The sequence below is a fragment of the Ovis canadensis genome, chromosome 22 (assembly GCF_042477335.2).
Source record: "Ovis canadensis isolate MfBH-ARS-UI-01 breed Bighorn chromosome 22, ARS-UI_OviCan_v2, whole genome shotgun sequence".
NCBI lineage: Eukaryota > Metazoa > Chordata > Mammalia > Artiodactyla > Bovidae > Ovis > Ovis canadensis.
The window spans coordinates 46,775,303-46,799,365 of record NC_091266.1 but is presented as its reverse complement, the minus strand read 5'-3'; the positions used below and the strand labels follow the sequence as shown (position 1 = coordinate 46,799,365).

Below are 24,063 nucleotides of genomic sequence, written 5' to 3'. Positions count from 1 at the left end.
TTATATTTAGAATGTATACTATCAACAGGATAATACCAGGTGTGTAAAGAAAAAGCGTTTTAAAGGTACTAAGGACCAACTACAGTTCAAACCTTTTTTATATTTTAAAGTTAAAAATTAAACTCACAAATGTTTCCTTACTGTTGGCAGGTTTAAGAAGGCATTCTATTCAGTAACAAGTACTGATATCTGTTTTATAAAATTGTCATAATACTTTAATAAATAGTATTCAAGATACTCTCTTAGATATCAGATCAGTATCATAACTCTTACATATTTAAATTCTCAGAGATTTGATAATTAACCAAAGATTGTCAAGTGTATTCCAGTTACCCAAATTGGCTCTTAAAGGCTAAACTAACCAAAATAATAAGGCAAAAATTTTAGCTAAAGATATGTGGTATATCTTCCCTGATGGCTCAGCAGGTAAAGAACTTGCCTGTCAATGCAGAAGACACAAGAGATGTGGGCTCAAATCCCTGGGTTGTGAAGATTCTCTGGAGGAGAAAATGGCAACCCGCTCCAGTATTCTTGCCTGGAAAACCTGATGGACAGACAGCCTTTGATCTACATCCAAAGGGTCACAAAGAGTTCGACATAACTGAGTGATAATACATGGACTGGATGTGTTATATCATCTTATACCATCTTCCAGTATAAGCAAAAGGACATCTTTCTTCACAAGTTATTTAAATTTGAAAACTGTAAGAATGTATTCTTCTGCTTTTATGGGTTATGTCATTTGCTTTCATCTAATTTTTAATCATGCAAGAATAACCATATACCCTGGTTTTCCAGAGACATTTCTGATGTATGGTTATTGATAGTGCCCCCTTTCCATTTCAAAGTGTCCCACTTTATACCCTTTAACCTTGACCCCTTCTTACTCATGCAAAATGACAAATTCTGCAAGCTGAAATCTGAACTCAATATGTATGAACAGCTTAGCAATAACTGAGATGAAAAGCAGAAGTTACCAGAAAAGTTATCAGAGAAAGACTAGATAGATAAATTATGATGTATAACAGTTTATCTATTTTAAATGATTCATTCATCTGAAACTGTCACATTGTTAACTAGCTATACCTCAATACAAAATTAAGTTTTAAATTCAGACTTTACAATGAGATAAATTACAAATATGCAAATATATTTATACAGCTCATTCCAATTGCATCCAATTGCATTATCCACTTTTCAGTAAAAGTACAAATAAATATTTTATGTGTTTTTCCTCCTGCAAGAATTTCTATCGTCTATTGTTTTCATTTGTATCCATCAAATCCATAAATTACTTAGCATCTCTCCCTTCTTTCTGTATGAAATAATCATTTGGGATTTTAAAAGTACTAAACTACCACAAAGGAATTTTTGACATTGTCACTGTCAATTTGCTACCATCTATATTAACAAAAAGCAAAGCTTAGAGCAATATTTTTTAAAATGTAACATTCTATGACATTCTTTTATTTACTGAGCCTCACAGAGAGATCAAACCTAATTTCTTTAAAAGAAAGGACCATTGTTGGAGATGGCAGTTAGTCCCACTGCAGTTTAGGAAATTATCAGCTTATATGTAGTCATTCAATAATATCCCTTATTATATTCAAACTATTTAAATATTAAATATCCTGACTGCACAAGGATAATTGGGAAATTAAGAGTCCATTTTAGCTTCATGTTAGAAGTAATGAAATCCACAAGCTCTCCACGGTGACAGCCATTCATGTGACATACTTTATGCATCTTAAAAAAATTGTAATTCCTTAGCTATAGATGGTTTGTCTGTGACTTCTACATGTAGGGTTGTGATCACCTTGCATTTCTGTTATAAACTAACATAAATGAATATAGGGGAACAAAAATATTTCAAAAACTGTATCTATTTTCATTTTTAAGAAAGAATACCCATTAAAAAAAAAAGACATTCGGTTACTGCCTTTAAAGTTCAAGTTCCATTATCTTAAGATATAAACACACTTTGATATGAGATTTTTATAAAAACCACACATACACACAAGCTTCAGGTAGAGCTGTAATAAACAAATTCCTTTTATAAACACAATTTTAACTGAAAAGCCACAGTAGATGGAAAAAAAAATAGAAGAAAGGCTATTACCTGGTAAAATCCAGTGACATCTACAATAGTTTTACAGCACATTTAAGCATTCTACGGTTTTATATCTTTACCTGCCTTCCATTTCTTAGTTGCTCCTTAAAAAATTGCCAATTACGACTACAGGTAGGTTCAACTTCAAACTTAGTCCTGATTTTGAGTGCCAGGAAAAGCAAAACAACATTCCAAATTTCCATCTTAATGTTTAACCTCACTTCAAAAATGGTTTTATTTAAGTTACAATGCCCATCTAAATAGGAAAAAAAAAAGAAAACCAAGCAGCAACATGTAATTATACATAATAGTTATTCCTTATATGGGAAGTGTTTTTTAGGATGGTATATCTAGAATGCACTTGCTCTGTGTCTCTTCAGTAATTAAATTGACTTAGACCAACACTATCAAAAGTAAGAGTACTGTAATAAGGGGCACACATTTACAATACTGCTAGCCTTAAAAGCAGTAAAGCAAAAGAAAATATACCAAATAGCACATGCATATCTCACAGAACTTCCACTGAACTATCAATGACTTTTATGCAATGTGCTCTTTTCTGTAACTGTATTAACAACTACCAAAAAAGGAAAGATGAGACTGAAATCAATGGTACTGAACTGAATTGTTTGAAGCCAGTGCCCCATTTGTGGGGAAAAGTGCATTTAATTCAGCAGCAATATAGCACAGTGTGAAGATATTGTGCTTAGACGTAGATATTCCAGAACTGAAAGATGTACAAGGCAAGTCAAGATATAAAACCATAGTACACTGTTAAATAACCTTGAAACATACATATTGCAGTGTTCAAAGAAAGACATTCATTTCATTGTACAAGGCTAGGGAGAAATCCTTAAAGTTACCAATCGTAGTTTATGATATAATAAATACATATCTATATAGCATTGTATATACATATATAGAATGTGTTTATGTGTGTTTACATGTATCTTTTTCTTTTTTTGCCAAATTATTCTGTTAGTTTCTGTGGATCTGCGACTTTCAGGAATGAAAACTCCTTTGCACTACAAGATTCTGTTCCCCTAAGCTTCAGAAAAGATATTTATACTAGAAAAGGTATCAATACTTTCCCCCAACCCAAAGACTTACTTCAGACATTTTGCTTCACAATTGATCAGAGAAACACAATTAAAGGAATTCAAAATTTTTTGACTGTTATCTTTTCACTTTGCCAGTTGTTTCAACAAGCAGATATCTTTTAATATTTAAATCAGCTGATGCAAATTCTTTAGCAGAGGATATAAACAAGATTTTGCTGATCAAAACAGAGCAAATCAAAACCAAAAAAAAAAAAATCCAGTGATTTACTCTGACTGTAAACAATATATAAAATTCAAATCTCAAATTTCAAAATAAGTTAAAAGAAAAATTCTACCTTCAGGGCCTATAATACTAAAAAAAGATCTGACAACTGGTAAGGGGAAAATATATATGAAAAGTTCCAACAAAATTGCTTGCCCAGAATTTTTGCTAAGAAAAAGTATATCTAACTATACTACCTCTGGCCCTTAAATTTAATAATTTCATAATTTGTTGGCAAATGTTTTAAGCAAACTGGCATATCATATTATACAACAGAAAAACATCCATCAAGTTCAGCAAAGAAAACTTATATAAGCTTTTTGTACAGAATTTAAAAAAATCTAAATGGCTATGATTCCTCTATTAGCAGAAACACATAAACATAGTCTTTATAAATCTGCCAAATATATCAATATCTACATAAATAGATACAGATATAGATATGAAACATTAATGGCAGTCTAGTTTTGAACAGTGTGTGGGACCAGCAGATTTGTATCAGACCATGGCACGATATGGACCCTGCATCTTTAGGAACTGAATGATGAAAGAAGGACCCCCAGCAACAATCTGAGGTGGAAGATGGCTGAGTGGACAGTTCTCAATACTCATGATTGAAAGCTTGCTGCAAAGAGCCAGCTCAAAGGGAAGGCTATGCAGGTTGGGGTTGTCATTCAAATACAGTTCTTCTAGATTCTCCAGTGTACCTGTTATAAAAAATAATTTTTAAAAAATTAGCTATTATTTAAAAAGCTCAACTGAGCATGATCCTTATCCTGGGTTATCATGCATACTGAACACACAGTGCCTTTTACTCTCTTTTAGTTTTAAAACTCTCTACAACCATGGATCTCAAACTTTCCTTCTTATTCAAATAAACAAGAGAATTTTAAAAAGTGATATCCAGGCCACATGCTATTCCAATAAAAATCTCTTCCTTTATGTTTGGTTTTCAAGCTCAGTTTCTTTGAAAAAATATATACTATGTCTCCAGAGACTCTGTTCAGGATAGCTTGGCATTCATGTATTTTAAACTCCAAAAATTATATAATCAAAGTAAGTGCCTATAATTACTCTCATGTTGAAGAAAATGTGATAATCTCTCTTAGTAATAAATTTCTCAAGTGAAAGGTTTTGTTACTTTGTATAAATCTTTTGCTAAGAGAGTTATTATATATTTGCCAGTAAGGCAAAAGTCAATTTATATAATCTTTTAAAATTTTTCCTTAGACCATCTTAGGATACTCATAATCTCAAGCAATTGTATATGGCCAACTGGATAAACACACTAGAAATAAGTAAATAAAGTTACTTTATGAGTTTCCAATTTTTAAATTTCAAAATTGTAATATTTGATAGTGGTATATAATAAAACTAATTAAAAAACAGTCACTAGATATTGGATTTGTTTACATTAAGATTTTATGTATTATTCAGAGCAACCTTACAGAAAGTTACTAGAATCCATATTTTATAGATAGGAACTTGAAGCTTAGGGAGGTTCTGTACCTTACTCAATCCAACAAAACCAGAAGCAAGTAGAGCCAGATTTTGAATTGGCTATTGTACTCCAAAACCATTCTTAACCACTAATCTACAGTGCCTCTGAAACAGCATGGTATAGATGAGAGAATAACAAATGGGATTACTAATTTTAGTACTATGTGACTGTAACTGATTAAAACTCTCTGTAACATGAAGCAAGTTGCACTGTGTAAAATTCAAGGTGTTCATATTGACAGTATGAAATAATGGATATGAAAACACTTGGAAAATTCTAAAGTAACTCTCAAATATTAACATTAATCAAATATTAGTATCAATCCTAAAACCTCACAAGGGAAAGTTCTTTTGGCATAAGAAACTAATTTAATTCAAGCTTGTGTAATTTTTAAATTTGGAAGAAAAAGAACTCCTCCAAATTAACGTTAAATCTACTGAAATACAAGTATGCTAAAACATTCTCAAATATTATGTTAAACTCAATTCCCCATGAGAAAACCTAATAAAAACTAACCAACTACTACTACTACTAGTGCTCTATAAAAAAAATCTTTAGCTTGATGCATGTAATTTAAGTTGACAAAAACAGTAGATTTGTTTTATTCATCTGAAACACTGCTTGAATACATGTTCTAATAACTAATAAAAGCATGTTATTAGTACACAGTCAAATATCCAAAGGGTTCATACCAATTTCCTCAGGAAGATGAGTAAGTAGGTTCTCTCCAAGGCCTAGATGTGTAAGATTGGTAAGGTGACCAATGCCTCTGGGAAGAGTGGTCAGTTGGTTGTTTGTCAAGACTAATTTCTAAAAGGTTAACAAAATAAAAGACAGTTACATGTATGTTTCCTATAACTATAACTAATGTAAATTTTTTTAAAACTACATATACTAAACCAGCAAGAAAAATTTACAAGGAAATTAGATTGACTAATATTATACAGTAGTAGTGTAATACTAGTCACTCAGTCGTGTCTGACTCTCTGCAACCCCACAGACTGTAGCCCTCGAGGATTCTCTGTCCATGGGATTCTCCAGGCAAGAATACTGGAGTGGGTTGTATTCCTTTCTCCAGAGGATCTTCCCAACCCAGATATTGAACCTGAGTCTCCTGCATAGCAGGCAGATTCTTTACCGTCTGAGCTACATATTATATTAAAATCACTAAATAAGTTTTTCTTTCAAACACTATCATTTGTTAGGAAGACAAAAGCAGCTAGGTTACATGAACATAAAATTCAGTTCTAATAGGAAAATCTATTTGGTCCAAGAATAAAAAAACGTACAATTTGGAATGCATCCCCAAAACTTTAATTATATACCTATAAAATCATCAGAATGTTTTACCTGCAAATCCTTAAGATAAGCAATTTCATTTGGCAAGGATTCTAATTTGTTCTCCTCTAGATCCAATTCTCTTAACTTCCTAAGGTTTCCAAGGCCATGAGGAAGCTTCTTTAGAAGATTGTTTGATAATATTAAAACCTAAAGAGAAATTATTGATAATGTTTGACAGCTCACAAAACAGAAATATATTATCATTGTGTGCCTTAAAATTAAGCAATGTTAATTTTCTAAACAGTGAATATTAAGGGTAATATCTAACTATATAACAAGACATTAAACTTACTATTCTAAAAAAAAATTACCATAGTTACTGGAAACAAAATAGTTTAAGTCAAAACTAATGAAAGCAAAAGGAAAGAATTTAAACTAAATTACAAAAAATATGAAAATTATTAACTACTCACACTAAGATTCATACAGATAATGGTATTTTGATACTGAATAGTTACAAATATCTATCTAATAGGAAACCAATTATTTATTCAAAACTCCTTACAAGCAAACCATCATTTAAGGTAATAACAACTGACTTCTAAACTGCCTATATCAATCCACTAGTTATTTGTAGTAAATTTATTACATTGCAGGGCATCCTACAGTATCTTGAATAAGGAGGGGAAAAAAGGTTGAAGAAGATACAAGTCTTCATTCTCAGAGAAGTTATAGTGGAGGGAGGTTAGGTAGGGAAACAATACTGAGTATGGGGATAGTGAGAAGAGTACTAATGGAAAGATCTAAGTAAGGGTCTAGCTAAATTTTTATGCCCACTTATTTCTTCCAAAGTTATACTACACACAATGAAGTAAATATATTCAATAAGACCAAGAAAATAGTAGCTATCACTGAGTTTACTACTATTTGCATGCATGCCTGCATGCTAAATTGCTTCAGTTGTATCAGACTTTTTGTGACCCACTGGACTGCAACCCCCCAAGCTCCTTTGTCCATGGAGTCTCCAGGCAAGAATACCGGAATGGGTTGCCATGCCCTCCTCCAGGGTATCTCCCCAATCCAGGGATTGAACCCGTGTCCCCTATGTCTCTTGCACTGGCAGGTGGATTCTTTACTACTAACACCACATATTAAATGAAAAATGTGCATTATTGCATCTAGTCCTAATTACAATTTTATGTGGAGAAGGAAATGGCAACCCACTCCAATATTCTTGCCTGGAAAATCCCATGGATGGAGGAACGTGCCAGGCTACAGTCCACAGGGTCACAAAGAGTCAGACACAACTGAGCGACTTCATTAGCACTAGCACAATTCTATGAGGAATATATTACTATCCCCATTACTTTCCCCAGCTGAGGAAACTGAAGCTTGGGTACATTAAATCCATATATAGTTAAAAGTAGAATTGTACCCAGATCTATTTGGCTTCAAAATTCTTGCTATTAGCCAGTACATCATACTTTTTCACCTTATTAAATACAATAATAAAAGAATAGAAAAATTAGAATTTTTTAAAAAACATGAGGACAATTTTAGACATTTTACTATTAGTAAGTTTTTTCATTAAAAGAGTGAAAATGCTAGGGACTCAGAGGCAGGAGAAATCTTTGCCTGAGGAAGTAACAGGAAGATAGATCTTTGTTGTTGTTCAGTTGCTAAATTGTATCTGAGTATTTGCAACTCCACAGACTGCACGGATCTTTAATTGTGAGAAATAATTTTAAAAGAAAAATTTTAAGGGGATGAGAAAAGAGCATTCTAGATATTGGGAACAATAAAGGTACAGAGCTAGAAATATGCACACGTTGCCAACAAAGAAACCAATCAATTCAGTTAGTAAATAAGAGGAGGTGGGTAATTAGGATGAAAAAGTAGGTCAGAATTATATGAAGGGTACTGAATGCCAATATGAGGAACCCAGAATTATTTTAGAGGACAATGGTATAGCATTCTTAGAAACAGAGTTAAGAAAAAAAATACAAAAGATGCTGCGCTTTACAGACCCTTTCTTTCAAAGATACTTTATAGTATTCAAACCGACCAACTTTTAGTGGGCAAGAGTAATTCAAAAGCATTGAGCCCAGATAAAGTCAACACCTCATCATCCTAATACAGCTGCATGTTTAAGAGAGCACTACATTTCTTTTTTTAATTGACTGAATCTGGACTATTTATTTATGACCATTTCACGTGGCATACAGGACCTTAGTTCTCCAACCAGGGATTTGATAATCCATACCCTCTGCATTGGGAGCAAGGAGTCTGAACCACTGCACTGCTAGGGAAATCCTGAGAGCACTAACATTTCTAATTATGATCTTCAATTATGAAACTGTTTAATTGGAAACTTCATGAGTGAGCTAACTGTGGAAAAGTCTAATGAGTTCTAAATGCTCTTTTATACTCACCTCAAGAGAAACAAGACCAGACACATCCTCAGGGATCTTTGTGAGCTGATTGGTAGCTAAATTCAATTCTACCATACTGGTCCAAGTTCCAAAATCCAAGGGAAGTGATGTCAACTGATTGTCCTGACAGAGATAAAATGAAGCATTCAAGGTAAAACCACAAAAACAAAGCTCCATATGTAACTCCCTATAGAAAGAGAATTCTTAAACAGAGAAACAACATTCCTTTTTTAAAATATCTTAATATAGAAAGAAAAAAAAAAGGAAAAAAAAAAAACTCAGCCTCCAAAATTTTCCACACAGTTAAGTTCAGTCACTAAGTCGTGTCCAATTTTCATGACACCATGGGCTACAGCACGTCAGGCTTCCCTGTCCATCACCAACCCTGGAGCTCAAAATGATGCCTATCAAGTAGGTGATGCCATCCAACCATCTCATGCTCTGTCGTCTCCTTCTCCTCCTGCCTTCAATCGTTCCCAGCATCAGGGTCTTTTCCATGTAGTCAGTTCTTCACATCAGTTGGCCAAAGTACTGGAGTTTCAGCTTCAACACCAGTCCTTCCAATGAACACCTAGGACTAATCTCCTTTAGGATGGACTGGTTGGATCGCCTTGATGTCCAAGGGACTCTCAAGAGTCTTCTCCAACAACACAGTTCAAAAGCATCAATTCTTCAGCGCTCAGGTTTCTTCATAATCCAACTCTCACATCCATACAGGACCACTGGAAAAACCACAGCCTTGACTAGATGGACCTTTGTTGACAAAGTAATGTCTCTGCTGTTTAATATGTTGTCTAGGTTGGTCCTAACTTTCCTTCCAAGGAGTAAGCGTTGTTTAATTTCATGGCTACAATCACCATCTGCAGTGATTTGGGAGCCCAAAAAAATAAAGTCAGCCACTGTTTCTACTGTTTCCCTATCTATCTGCCATGAAGTGATGTGACCAGATGCCATGATCTTAGTTTTCTGAATGATGAGCTTTAAGCCAACTTTTTCACTCTCCACTTTCACTTTCATCAAGAGGCTCTTTAGCTCTTTACTTTCTGCCATAAGGGTGGTATCATCTGCATATCTGAGGTTATTGATATTTCTCCCAGCAATCTTGATTCCAGCTTGTGCTTCCTCCAGCCCAGCATTTCTCATGATGTACTTTGTATGTAAGTTAAATAAGCAGGGTGGCAATATACAGCCTTGACAAACTCTTTTTCCTATTTGGAACCAGTCTGTTGTTCCATGTCTAGTTCTAACTGGTGCTTCCTGACCTGCATACAGGTTTCCCAAGAGGCAGGTCAGGTGGTCTGGTATTTCGATCTCTTTCAGAATTTTCCACAGTTTGTTGTGATCCACACAGTCAAAGGCTTTGGCATAGTCAATAAAGCAGAAATAGATGTTTTTCTGGAACTCTCTTGCTTTTTCCATGATCCAGGAGATGTTGGCAATTTGATCTCTGGTTCCTCTGCCTTTTCTAAAACCAGCTTGAACATCAGGAAGTTCATGGTTCGCGTACTGCTGAAGCCTGGCCTGGAGAATTTTGAACATTACCTTACTAACGTGTGAGATGAGTGCAACTGTGTGGTAGTTTGAGCATTCTTTGGCATTGCCTTTCTTTGGGATTGGAATGAAAACTGACCTTTTCCAGTCCTGTGGCCACTGCTGAGTCTTCCAAATTTCCTGGCATACTGAGTGCAGCACTTTCACAGCATCATCTTTCAGGATTTGAAATAGCTCAACTGGAATTCCATCACCTCCACTAGCTTTGTTCATAGTAATGCTTTCTAAGGCCCACTTGACTTTACATTCCAGGATGTCTGGCTCTAGCTGAGTGTGAGTGATCACACCATCGTGATTATCTTGGTTGTGAAGATCTTTTTTGTACAGTTCTTCTGTACAAAATGATTCTTGCCACCTCTTCTTAATATCTTCTGCTTCTGTTAGGTCCCTACCATTTCTGCCCTTTATCGAGCCCATCTTTGCATGAAATGTTCCCTTGGTATCTCTAATTTTCTTGAAGAGATCTCTAGTCTTTCCCATTCTATTATTTTCCTCTATTTCTTTGCACTGATCACTGAGGAAGGCTTTCTTATCTCTTCTTGCTATTCTTTGGAACTCTGCATTCACATGGGTATATCTTTCCTTTTCTCCTTTGCTTTTCACTTCTCTTCTTTTTACAGCTATTTGTAAGGCCTCCCCAGACAGCCATCTTGCTTTTTCACATTTCTTTTTCTTGGGGATGGTCTTGATCCCTGTCTCCTGTACAATGTCACGAACCTCTGTCCATAGTTCTTCAGGCACTCTATCAGATCTAGTCCCTTAAATCCATTTCTCACTTCCACTGTATAGTCATAAGGGATTTGATTTAGGTCATACCTGAATGGTCTAGTGGTTTTCCCTCCTTTCTTTAATTTAAGTCTGAATTTGGCAATAAGGAGTTCATGACCTGAGCCACAGTCAGCTCCCAGTCTTGTTTTTGCTGACTGTATAGAGCTTCTCCATCTTTGGCTGCAAAGAATATAACCAATCTGATATTGGTGTTGACCATCTGGTGATGTCCATGTGTAGAGTCTTCTCTTGTGTTGTTGGAAGAGGGTGTCTGCTATGACCAGTGCGTTCTCTTGGCAAAACTCTTATTAGCCTTTGCCCTGCTTCATTCTGTATTCCAAGGCCAAATTTGCCTGTTACTCCAGGGTAACAGGACTTCTTACTTTTGCATTCCAAGTCTATGCCCCAACCAGTAATGCTGAAGAAGCTGAAGTTGAACCGTTTTATGAAGACCTACAAGATCTTTTACAACTAACACCCAAAAAAAGATGTCCTCTTCATTATAGGGGACTGGAATGCAAAAGTAGGAAGTCAATTAAAAAAGTTTGTTCACTACAAATTAAATCGCTGGACAAGCCATTTTTCATTTCTTTATTCCTTTTGCAATAAAATTTATTTTCCTTACTACAAATGTGATTCATTCATGGTAGAGAATATAGATAAGCAACAAGAAACTAAAAATCACCCACTGGGAGAAAATATTTGCAAATCATATAACTGACAAAGCATTTACATCCAAAATATATAAAGAACCCCTGCAACTGAACAGTAAAAAAGAAAAACCCAAACAATGCAATTAAAAAATGAGCACAGCATCAGGAAGAAACAACTGCCCACTAAAAGTACTAGTTAAAGTAGTTATTTTCCCCTAATACAAATAGAGGCTTACCTTCATATTCAGCTTACTTAATACTTTTGCTCTGGAGAAAATTCCAAATGGGATTTTGTTGATTCGATTGTGTTCCATGTTGAGGGAATAGATAGTGGAAAATTGAGATGGACCACCTACTGGATATAACTGAAAGCAATTTCTAGCTAAGGTCAAACTATTCAGTTTCACAAGACTTGATAAAAGACTCTGTTAAAAACAAAAATGAAATAAGCAGAAGAATTAGAACTATAACAACACTTACTCTGTAGAACATAGAGCAGCAGTACCAAACAAATGCCTGGGAGAGTCTTGCAGGTAACAAATGACAGAGCTGGTTGGGCCGGTTCTGTAATGCCTCATCCAGAAGGAAAGTCACTCACTACTCAGCTCTAGCTAATTGTTACCCTGCAGGGATGTGCAGCCAATGTAGTCAGATTTTCAGAATTTAGGAATAAACAGGTAATTCATTTACTGATATTAAATCTCCTTTTATTCTTTGGCTTTATTTAAAATACTCTACAGGGTAAAGATAATGTATCTGTGTGTAAGAGGTGTTTCACGAATGGCCAGTTTGAGGCCTCTCATACAGGACCTTACAGAGGACTGGTATCAGACAGTCCTGGGTCTGAGTCCTAACTCCATCACCTGCTGTGTAATCAGTGCTATCCAAGTCTTGGTTAAGTATCTATCTCTAAATTATTATTAAGATTAATATAATACCTGACACAGAATAAGGTATCATTTAGTAATTTAAATGTTCCTTTTAGGAATATTAAATTCAGAAGGTAACAATACTTTTTTTTATATTATATAATACATTGCTTTTCCATACTGTAAATTTCTGAGGGAATATACATCTATCAAACAAGTATTCACTTAGCACATAACCCCATATTCCCTCTTACTTCAATCCCCCACCATGTAACCATAGTACTAGGTGTTTAGTATTATAAAAGGATCTCTACCATCAGGAAGACTAAATTCCATTTCAAGAAATAAAGCACACAGATAGGAAAAAGAAAATAATACACAACTCTATAAAATCAATAATAAATTATACAGAATAGGCTCTTGCTATTCAAAGTCTGGTTTAAGGAAGAGCAGCATCCGTATCCCCAGAGAGCCTGTTAGAAATGTGGACTCTTAGACCCCACCTCTACAGAATCGTAATATGAATCTTAGGATTTCCAGGTGATTTGTACGTTCATTAATGTTTGAGAAACACTGGTTCAGGCTATAAAAGTTTTAGATCCTGGCCCCATCTTTTAGTTGTTCGTTACTTTGAGCAAGTTATCTCTCTGAACCTTTGTTCTATTCATTTGTAAGAGAATGATGTCATGTTTTATAGATTGTAGTAGAGATTTTTTAAATAAATAAATATATATATAAGTAACTTTATAAGTCACTTCTTTATTTAAATTCAAAGAAAAGGAGAAATACTGGAATAACTGGAAAAGCAGAAGACAGTTGAAAGTGAGTCAAATCTTAAAGGATGAAAAACCATTTTAAATACTCAGAGAAGCAGAGAACATTTTGGATTGCTGTAAGGCAGTTCTCTAACCTTTCCATTCTAAGGTCATACTGTGAAGCTTTGAGGTTGCTGACCGTTGGTGCAGAGTCAAACACATCTGGGTTCCCATCTTAGATCTTCTACTTACCAGCCTTGTAAGCTTCAGTGAATTAATTAATCAATATATCTCTCACTATATCCCCAGAAAAAAATATTTCAGGGTAACAAATTTGGCCAAAAACATGACTTCTCAAGTCTTATTTCTCTATTTGATGAGACCACTCCAATAATCAGTAGGATTACGGTGAAGATATAAATGAAATAATACATGTAAAGCTTCCAGCCTTATGCCTTGAGTGTATGTGCCTAAATTTATTAAGTTCCTTCTCCTTTCATCTTTAGGTATCCATTAAAATTAGTCCATTTTCAGACAGTCTTCAAATGGAAAAGTATATAGTGATTTTGCCAGCTCCGATTTCAGCAATATAATGAGCCCCCTTTGAAAACCACTTTCCCGATTTTTCTTGCCAGCCTGAATATCTAAGTGCTGTTTAATGGTTTTTATTGTTTTTCTTGTTATTATAAATGCAGATAATTACATATTTGCATTAAGAATATGCTACTTCCAAAGCACATAGACTACTTTTAAATAAAACTTAATGCTTTCCAATGTTTGAACAAGGCCTATCAAGGATTTCATCCATAGTTCTCTATCTGGAAATGGGTATGTTTAAATATACACACACACCCCTTCTTCCATAGACAGACTGAAGAGAGCTGTCTTCTTTACAATTCTCCTATCAAAAATAAATCCTGACTTATTTCAGTCACAAAGTTATATGAAAGTACTCAGCACATGTCTTTATCCTAAGATACCCAATAATTATGTTTCCCTTCAGTGACAATATGACTAGATATATAAATATTAAAATTTTTCACTAGGTGAAACTTGGTATATACCTAGTCTTTACATTTAGACATAATGACATTGTAAAAGTGGTCAGTCTTACTTAAACTCGTAAATCACACCCTAAAAGAATGCCAACAAGATCTAATTAATGTATTAATTATTTGCCTTATTATGGGATATGAATCACTGTTAGAAAAGAGGATAACATTAAACAGTAGAACTTCACCCATTTTCAAGTGAAGAATTACCATTATCACAGAAATTTAAAAACCCAAACAGTCTAGCTGTCAGGGCTTACAATCTGTGGATTCTATTCCTGATCCCAAACTACTACTTACTACTAACAATAGTGCTCTTTTGCCACAGGTGAGATACTGTCACAGTAGTTTTAGTGAACTGGTCCAGACGAGAAACTATACAAGGTATTTTTAATTATTAGAAAAAAAAACTTTGCAAAGTTCAGTCAATCCATTAAGTCCGCAATTCTACTCATGTTAGAATACTACAGTAAAATATGCTTGAATAACTACAAGCAAACTTACTAGTTGCTGGGTATGCTAAAACATACCTACTCTTTCTTTTTTGGAATTTTTTTATCTCAGCTATGGGATATGTATCCACAGCATACCCATTATTTAAGCAAACTCAATCATTAGATTATTTACCAAGCTGTAAAGACTGAGTAATCTTCCCTTCATTATCTTACAGACTCGTAATTCACTTCTTACCTCTGGTAAAGTAGAAATGTTATTGTTCTCTAAATTTAATTCTTCAAGTGCACTGCATTTTGCCAATGATCTGGGTATTGCTGACAGTCTGTTATATCTCAGACCAAGACGACTTAAACTGGACAGATTTCCTATGAACATTAAAAAAAAAAGGAATTTTTTTAAAAATCTGATAAGCCTGTCACTCTCCCAGGCTATCAAGCAATATTTATGAATTACTTTCAAGTACTATTTCAGCAAGATCCTTAACTTTTTGTACCAAGAAACGACACACTACACTCTACCAATTAGGATGAAACTGAAGCCACTTTTGTGTCCACCATCTTAGAGAAATAATGAAGTACACAGCTACAAGTCAATTTTTAAAATCAATTATTGAAAGTATTGGCACACTTAAATAAAATATTTAACCTTTAGACAAGGCCCAGTTGAATAACATCAAAGTAATAAAGGATAATTACTTAAAATACAAGATGTACAATTATTTTGTGAGATCAGAAAGGTTCAATATTTTTCATGAGTTTAAATATAAACAATCCAAAATTTCTCTAAAAAGTTGACTTGATGGTTAAAAATGTCTCAAAATCATTTTTTATGAACAAAAGTGAAAGCTATAGTCTCTCTTATTATCTAAGCATATTCAGCTGAGCATATTAGTCACTATTGAATACCTAAAATAAGCAGAGCAGAGAAGAAGACATTTTATACTTCTATAGCCAAGACCCATGGTAAGCTACATATAAGCTACATGGATGAATATGATGATATCTGCTATCACAGGTTTAAATCAAATTTAATTTTCAAAATAGTATAAATTCATTTGATACCAAAAAAGATAAGAATAATGAGAATTTAGTTCAATGTATTTTTTTTTGTCATGGCTGGTTAATTTCTGACTCAACAATGCAATTGTTGCTATAACCTTTTTAGTTGGGCTAGGTTAAATGCTAGCCTCTAGTTTTAAACTCAACAGTATTACCAGTATTAGAAATTAAAAGGATACCTCATTTTATTATACTTTTCTTTACTGTGCTTCACTGATATTGTGTGTTTACATATCAAAGGTTTGTGGCAATCCTACTTTGAACAAATCTACTTGTGCCAATTTTCACAAAAGCATTTGTTCACTTAATGTCTCTGTGTCACATTTTAGTAATTCTCACTATATTTCAAACTTTTATGTTATTATTATACTTGTTTTGGAGATCTATGATCAGTGATCTTGGATGTTACTAGTGTAATTGTTTTGGGGTGCCATGAACTGCACTTATTTAAGATGGTGAACCTAACTGATAAATGCTATGTATATTCTTTATGCTCCACCAAACAGTTGCTTCCCTGTCTCTCTCCCTTTCCCCTGAAATACAACAATATTGAAATTAAGCCAATAATGACCCTACAGTGACTTCTAACCAAGTCAAAGTTAGAATTGCACGTCTTTCACTTTAAATCAAAAGCCAGAAGTAACTGAAAGAAATCAAAAGAGCTACTCTATAACCTGAATGATACTTTATCAATGAAGTATTTTTAATTAAGGCATGCGTAGTTTTTAGACAAAATGGTACTGCACACTTAATAGACTACAGTACTGTATAACATAACTTTTATATACACTGGCAAACAAAAAAATGTATGTGACACTTTACTCTGATAGTTGCTTTGTTGAAGTGGTCTGAGATGGAATCGACAGTATCTCCAAAGCAGGTCTGTATAGAAGTGGATGCCTGTGTCACACAACATTTTGGAGATAAATATTTTGGTGCCTTTCAGCTTTCAGTAACTGTCCTGATGTTTGTCAATTTCTTCAAATTTCTGCTTTGACTATTTTTCAGAAAATCATTATATGAATAACTTTCTTAGATACAACATTACTCCAATACTTACAGAAAACATGTATTAGCCTACAGAATAAGTTAAGCCTTAAACCTAGCAGAGCAGTCACCTTGTCTCATATTCCTCATCTAGTTATATTCATTTGCATCTTTTCAGCCTAGTAGGCTGCAGTCCATGGGGTCGCTAAGAGTCGGACACGACTAAGCGACTTCATTTTCACTTTTCACTTTTATGCGTTGGAGAAGGAAATGGCAACCCACTCCAGTGTTCTTGCCTGGAGAATCCCAGGGACGGTGGAGCCTGGTGGGCTGCCATCTATGGGGTCGCACAGAGTCGGAAGCAACTGAAGCGACTTAGCAGCAGCAGCAGCTCTTGCTGAAGAAAATAGTGATCAAAGTTGTAAGAAATGCCTAAATGGAGCTAATTTTTACCCTTTACATTTTTAATAGTTACTGATATAAAAAATACTCTGATAAGTCTATATACCATAAGTCTAGCCAACTACAGTGCAAAAAAACCTTAGCAATCATTTCAATTCCTGCAATTAGAACTATTTCAGAGGTATGGTATACTCATTTTCATTACGTTCTTATAACAGTGTTTGGAAACTGGGTCAAGAGTTCACTAGTTATGATTAATTAAGATTCCAACAGGCAGAAAACTGAATTAAAAAGCAACAGTAAAAACAACCACTTAGAAAAGACAAAATTAACTTTGTCTTTACAGGGCTTCCTAAATTAAATAAGGATGCTTCACTAGTGTCTTTCTAATGACACTCCAGGGATATGTATCAATTTTGGAGGTGGGGGGAAACAAGCAGAGAACTGGATCAATTTCCAAAGTTCCAGAGAATTCAGAGATTAAAAGTAAGTACAAGAACATTATTATTTCTATCAGTGAACTATGACATTGTAGTGTTAGTTGCTCAGTCGTGTCTGACTCTCTACGACCCCATGGATTGTAGCCCACCAGGTCCTCTGTCCATGGAATTCTCCAGGCAAGAATACTGGAGTAGGCAGCCATTCCTTTCTCCACTATAACATTAAATATGATACAAATATTACTTGGAAGTTGGGCTGGCAAAAAATAATCTGCTTTATGATGAAATTATAGTCAAGTTTCTAATAACAAAAAATGGGGACAACCTTTATGTTCAAAATTGATGCATAATTATTTAGATTGAAGACATCACAGTGTAATAGCAAAAACAAAGGATATTCTATATCTACGTGTCCCTGGGTAAGTTACTTAACTAAGTCTCCTCACCCATAATGTGAGGATAATGTCAAATATCTGACAGGGTTGCTCTAATAATTAAATACAATGTGTGTAAGATACTTAGTACAATGACTGATATGAAATAGATACTCAAAAGATAATTTTATTCTATGATACTACTATAGTCTGCTATATTCTGTACCTATTAAAATTATTCTACAAAAAACTTTTAACATATGAAAGACTGTTATGACATTAAATGAAAAAAGTCAGATAACAAAATCATGTGTTTTGTATGATCTGTATGATTATATACACATGCAAAGAGTTTAAGTTATCTCTACATGATAGAAATAGATTAAATTTTTTCTTTGAACTTATCTAGAATTTCCCATAATTTTTTAATTTGAAAATGTTCTTCTGATAAAGAAAAATTCTGTAATTCTGAAGTCAGTTTAATTTTAAAAACTGTGATATCTTTATACCATCCTTTTATTGAATGAATAGTTTACATCATGGAGAAGCTTTATATTAACACAGAGGTAAGATGTTTGGACTGTGAGGCTCATTTTCTCCATACAGTGAGGATATGAGCTTATGAGCTAAGCTGTGGAGAAACAGAGCATGGTGGTTTGAAGTTTCAGATAGTCAACCCCCCCCCCCCAAAAAAAAGGACAAGAGATAAAAAAGATACCCAAGCACACCAATAAGAACCATCTGAGAGTACTCAGCATGGACTTTAGCGTAAGACACATGAAGTGACTTAATGGCAGAGCTAGAATCAAACTCAACTGGCTCCTTATCAAGTAATCATTTTTTGTGAATTTTATCAACCCTGATCCAGTGAACTTGTTTCCTCCTGACACAGAAGCATGATATGTTCATTCTTGCCTCTATGCTGTTTGATTGTCCTTGCTGTTAAGCTCATGGAATGCATTTTTATTCCATACTAAGTCCAGCATATTTGTTCATGAAGTTTTCTCTGGCCATTCTATCAAGATCTTATTGATCTCCCTATAAACTGGACACATGGCTACATGCTGTTTTCATTATACATTAGCATTTCAGTTACAATCTACATTGTTGGTTGTTTCATGGATTAGTTACTTTCCCCAATAGACTGAAAATCCTTTAAGTAAGGGAGCTTGCTATGCATTTCTACTGAAATTTGCACAGAATTTCAGTGCAAAGCACACACCAGGCTTTCATTCATGCTTTCTTATTAATTAAAGACGCTAAAATATTTCACTATTTGTCCTCCTTTCCATTAGGAACAAGGTGCAAAAACTCAAAATTATATGAGACTCATTAAAAGCTTTTTTTTTTTTTTGACCCATTCTCATGGGTCAAACTTATAAACTTATAAAATAGCATGTCTCCAAAACATAGATGTTAAGTGGACATCATTTTAAAGTACATAACAGATTTGCCTAGCCTAGTCTACCTGACTAAAAATTAGTTCTTCTAAAAATATTCACTTTAATTTTTTCTGGGATACACAATGACTAAGCAGCCCATTTTTAGATATCAGAGAATGAACTCCTCTTATTGCACTCCTCTTATCCCACCAAATAAATTTTCAATTACAAAATATGTAAGTGTAACTTACTTTACTGCCCAGAAAGCCATGGTGTGTAATCCAGTATGTACCTATTAAGATCCTTCTCTTAAGCTCTCACTTATACATATATAAATACAGGATTTTTTAAAATGTTTCTCTATTTGTCTTTATATAAATGGGATCATTTTGCATACTTTTCCTCCTAAATAACAGGTCATAGAAATATTTTCTTGTTGAGTAAAAGCACATATACTTCATTTAACCATTGTATCCTATGATATGTGTAATTATACCATTATCCAATCATCCCCCAATGGACAGCATTTGTTTCTAATACTTAAAAAGGAATTCTATAATGAACATCCTAATAGGTATCTGTGTGTACATGTGAAAATATTTCAGAAGTATCAAAAGATAGCTATATCTTAAATCTTATCAGACAGTGCCATTAGAGTATATCAATTTCATTCCCACCAAAACTGAAAGGCAGTCCCCATTAACTCACATCCATTCAAAATGGGGAAGGAGGGAGGGTATCAGTATTTTATTCCTTGCCTATCCCATGCCCATGGCCACTACAAGACTGGTAAAGAGATGGAAATTTTCCCATAATCAGTGATAATGTCTGAGTACAAAGAATTTCAAAAATCTTCTGATAAAATTTTAATTTGCTATACCAAGTTGAAGATAAAAAAGGCACTCAATCTTAAAAAATAAATAGAAGAAGCTCATCTCGTCTCTCCTTCATACCACTGCTTTCCCTATGTAATAAAGCTGTTCCATGGTAATAAAATGGCTGAAGCATTCACCAAAAGGTCTATGAAATGCCTAAACTTCTTTTTCCCCCAGTGGGATTGAAGAGGATGAACTTTAAAAATTGTACTCTCGGAGAATATGCTATTCTGATGAAGCAATTAACATCTGCAAAGGACTTGTCACTTTCTTGAGAGCATGGTATGCTCAGAGTCATCCACATTTTGCCAAAATCCACTACTCTCAGCAAAATAAAAAAGGTAAAAAAAATTAATGATGAAATATCAACACTCTTTTATGCCAGGAAAAAAAAAAAAAACTTGACATCAGAAGTCTGGCATTTACTGTGATTCACCCCCTGCAGTGGTTGCAACTCTAGCCTCTTTCAGTAAGTGGTTTTAACCACAAAGTAAACTGCAACCTAGAAATCAAGCCACAGCTTGCCTTAATATTGAGCCACTGTGACTAAGAAATAAAATCAATGTTGCCAACACTTATAAATGTAGGCTGATCACTGTCAATCACTGGCATTTAGCTTTCTAAGTGCTTAACTTTGACAGTAAGTTGCTCTGTGTTCTGAATATGACAGCTTGTTTTCTTATACTGTCAGACTGTTAAAATATGGAAACATTAAATTGCTACAAATTAAAATTAATGTTTTTAATTTCAGCAAAGGAAATCAGCATTTTTAGGTTAATTTAGTGTAACTTTTGAGTAAGACTTTAACTCAGTCTTTATCTTATTTTAACAAAGTAGCAAAAAATCAGTAGAAAAGGCACCCAAGTTCTAACAATGAAATAATGTTAAAGGTACAATTTTTTTCCAGAAACATTAAACTGAGAAATTGAAAATAAACTTAAAAGTTATAAAAAATGTAAGACCAGGATCTCTAAAACTCTTAGAGGAAAACATAGACAAGACACTCTTATATAAATATCTGCAATATCCTCTTTGACCACCTCTTAGAGAAATGGAAACAAAACAAAAACAAGTGGGACTTAGTTAAACTTAAAAGCTTTTGCATAACAAAGGAAAGTATAACCAAGATGAAAAGACAACCCTCAGAATGGGAGAAAATAATAATCAACGAAACTAACAAAGGATTAATCTCCAAAATATACAAGCAGTTCATGCAGCCCTATGCCAGAAAAGCAAACAACCCAATCAAAGAGTAGGCAGAAGACCTAAGCACACATTTCTCCAATGAAGATATACAGATGGCCAACCAACACATGAAAAGATGCTCTACACTGCTCATTATTAAAGAAATTCAAATCAAAACTACAATGAGGTACCACATTACACTGGTCAGAATGGTCATCAAAAAAATCTACAAACAATAAATGCTGGAGAAGGTGTGGAGAAAAGGGAACCCTCTTGCACTGTTGGTGGGAATGTAAATTGATATAGTCACTATGGAGAACAGTGTGGATATTTCTTTAAATACTAAGAATAAAACTACCATATGACCCAGCAATCCCAAATGGCCATATACACTGAGAAAATCGTAACTGAAAAAGACACATATGCCTCAATGTTCACTGCAGCACTATTTATAATAACCAGGACATGGAAGCAACCTAGATATCACTGACAAATGAATAGATAAATGACAAATGAAATGGAATATTACTTAGCCATAAAAAGAAAAGTATTTGAGTCAGTTCTAGTGAAGTGGATGAACCTAGAGCCTATTATGCAGACTGAAGTAAGTCAGAAAGAGAAAAACAAATTATTGTATATTAACACATACATATATGGAATCTAGAAAAAATAGTACTAATACACATATTTGTAGGGCAGGAATGGAGACGCAGACATAGAGAACAGACTTTGGACACAATGGAGTAAGGAGAAGGTGGGCCGAACTGAGAGAGTAGCACTGAAACATACACATTACCATATGTAAAACAGATTGTTGTGTAACACAGGGAGCTCAACATAGGACTCTGTGACAACCTAGAGGGGTGGGATGGGATGGAAGTTCAAGAGGGAAGGGACATATGCATTTTTATGGCTAACTCATGTTGTGTGGTAAAAGCCAACACAATAGTGTAAAGCAATTATCCTCCAATTAAAAATGAACTTATTAAAAAATATTCTTAAATGTAAAAAACTCAAAAGAATGCCATTAAAGAGAAAATCAGTAAAGTTGTTACATGTAAGTAGAGCTGTAATTTCCTAAAATCAATTACTAAAACTCTATTTGTTGATATAATCATAATTACTGTAACATTTCTTCAGAGCCCAGTGTAACAAAAGGCCTCTGTGAATTATTCTGTGCTCTAGCCTGGAAGGCAAGTCTTCTTATAAATTTCTCTCACTTTGAAAAGAAACAGAAAATAAAAAATTTTTCCTATTTCATACCTCCCCTCCCTGATTTCATAAAACCACTAGAGACCTCAGAAGGCTTTCAGTTCAGTCGCTCAGTCATGTCTGACTCTTTGTGAACCCATGAATCGCAGCACGCCAGGCCTCCCTGTCCATCACCAACTCCTGGAGTTCACTCAAACTCACGTCCCATCGAGTTGGTGATGCCATCCAGCCATCTCATCCTCTGTCGTCCCCTTCTCCTCCTGCCCCCAATCCCTCCCAGCATCAGAGTCTTTTCCAATGAGTCAACTCTTTGCATGAGGTGGCCAAAGTACTGGAGTTTCAGCTTTAGCATCATTCCTTCCAATGAACACCCAGGACTGGTATCCTTTAGGATGGACTGGTTGGATCTCCTTGCAGTCCAAGGGACTCTCAAGAGTCTTCTCCAACACCGCAGTTCAAAAGCATCAATTCTTTGGTGCTCAGCTTTCTTCACAGTCCAACTCTCACATCCATACACGACCACTGGAAAAACCACAGCCTTGACTAGATGGACCTTTGTTGGCAAAGTAATGTCTCTGCTTTTGAATATACTATCTAGGTTGGTCATAACTTTCCTTCCAAGGAGTAAGTGTCTTTTAATTTCATGGCTGTAATCAGCATCTGCAGTGATTTTGGAGCCCAGAAAAATAAAGTCTGACACTGTTTCCACTGTTTCCCCATCTATTTCCCGTGAAGTGATGGGACCGGATGCCATGATCTTTGTTTTCTGAATCTTGAGCTTTAAGCCAACTTTTTCACTCTCCTCTTTCACTTTCATCAAGAGGTTTTTTAGTTCCTCTTCACTTTCTGCCTAATGGTGGTATCATCTGCATATCTGAGGCTTTAAGACTCTAAATATGTTTTTGAGCACTCTTTTACTTAACCGCAATCAGCTGTGCCCCTCTCCCCAGTTCCTTCTGCCTCTTCTCCACAGCCTGAGTTGTCAGTAATCTTGGCACTGCCCAGCCTGAAAGTAAATGGCATTGCTTATTGCCAAAGAGTGACAGCTACTCTAGAAGTATTTATATCTTAAGCAAAAAAGAGAGTTAAAAATATCTGGATCTACTTGCGAGAAAAAAAAAAGGCAAATAATTAAAGCGATTTTTGGAAAAGTGACTGTAAGGTGATAAAACATTTTATTTTCAATTGTAAATTCAGTGCAAGTTTCTTTGGTCCAGGGAAGAGAACAGGGCAACTCCTGTGGGGCTAGCATCAACTCTCCAAGACAGGTGTTGGGTTTTTTGTTTGGTTTTCATTTTAAGTTATACTTTTCAACTAGTAAACCAGGGGGGGGAAAAGGAAAGTATCAGAATTATACTCCAGCTAAGTTTGTCACTGAAGGTTTGGGGTGAATTGCT

General features: G+C 34.7%; 1 protein-coding gene across 7 annotated transcripts in view; it reads right to left on the bottom strand.

The window, feature by feature from the left end:
• Positions 1-2,022: 2,022 nt before the first annotated feature.
• The window catches only part of SHOC2 (SHOC2 leucine rich repeat scaffold protein), an 85,164-nt gene continuing 63,123 nt past the window's right edge, over positions 2,023-24,063 (bottom strand). For all 7 annotated transcript variants that reach the window (XM_069567087.1, XM_069567086.1, XM_069567088.1 and 4 more), the window contains 6 exons: positions 14,986-15,116; positions 11,856-12,044; positions 8,648-8,770; positions 6,285-6,422; positions 5,627-5,744; positions 2,023-4,140 (listed from right to left, as the gene is read on the bottom strand). In XM_069567087.1, the coding sequence (XP_069423188.1) occupies positions 3,932-4,140; positions 5,627-5,744; positions 6,285-6,422; positions 8,648-8,770; positions 11,856-12,044; positions 14,986-15,116 (908 nt within the window). In that variant the 3' untranslated portion in view covers positions 2,023-3,931. The remainder of the gene's footprint in view (positions 4,141-5,626; positions 5,745-6,284; positions 6,423-8,647; positions 8,771-11,855; positions 12,045-14,985; positions 15,117-24,063) is intronic.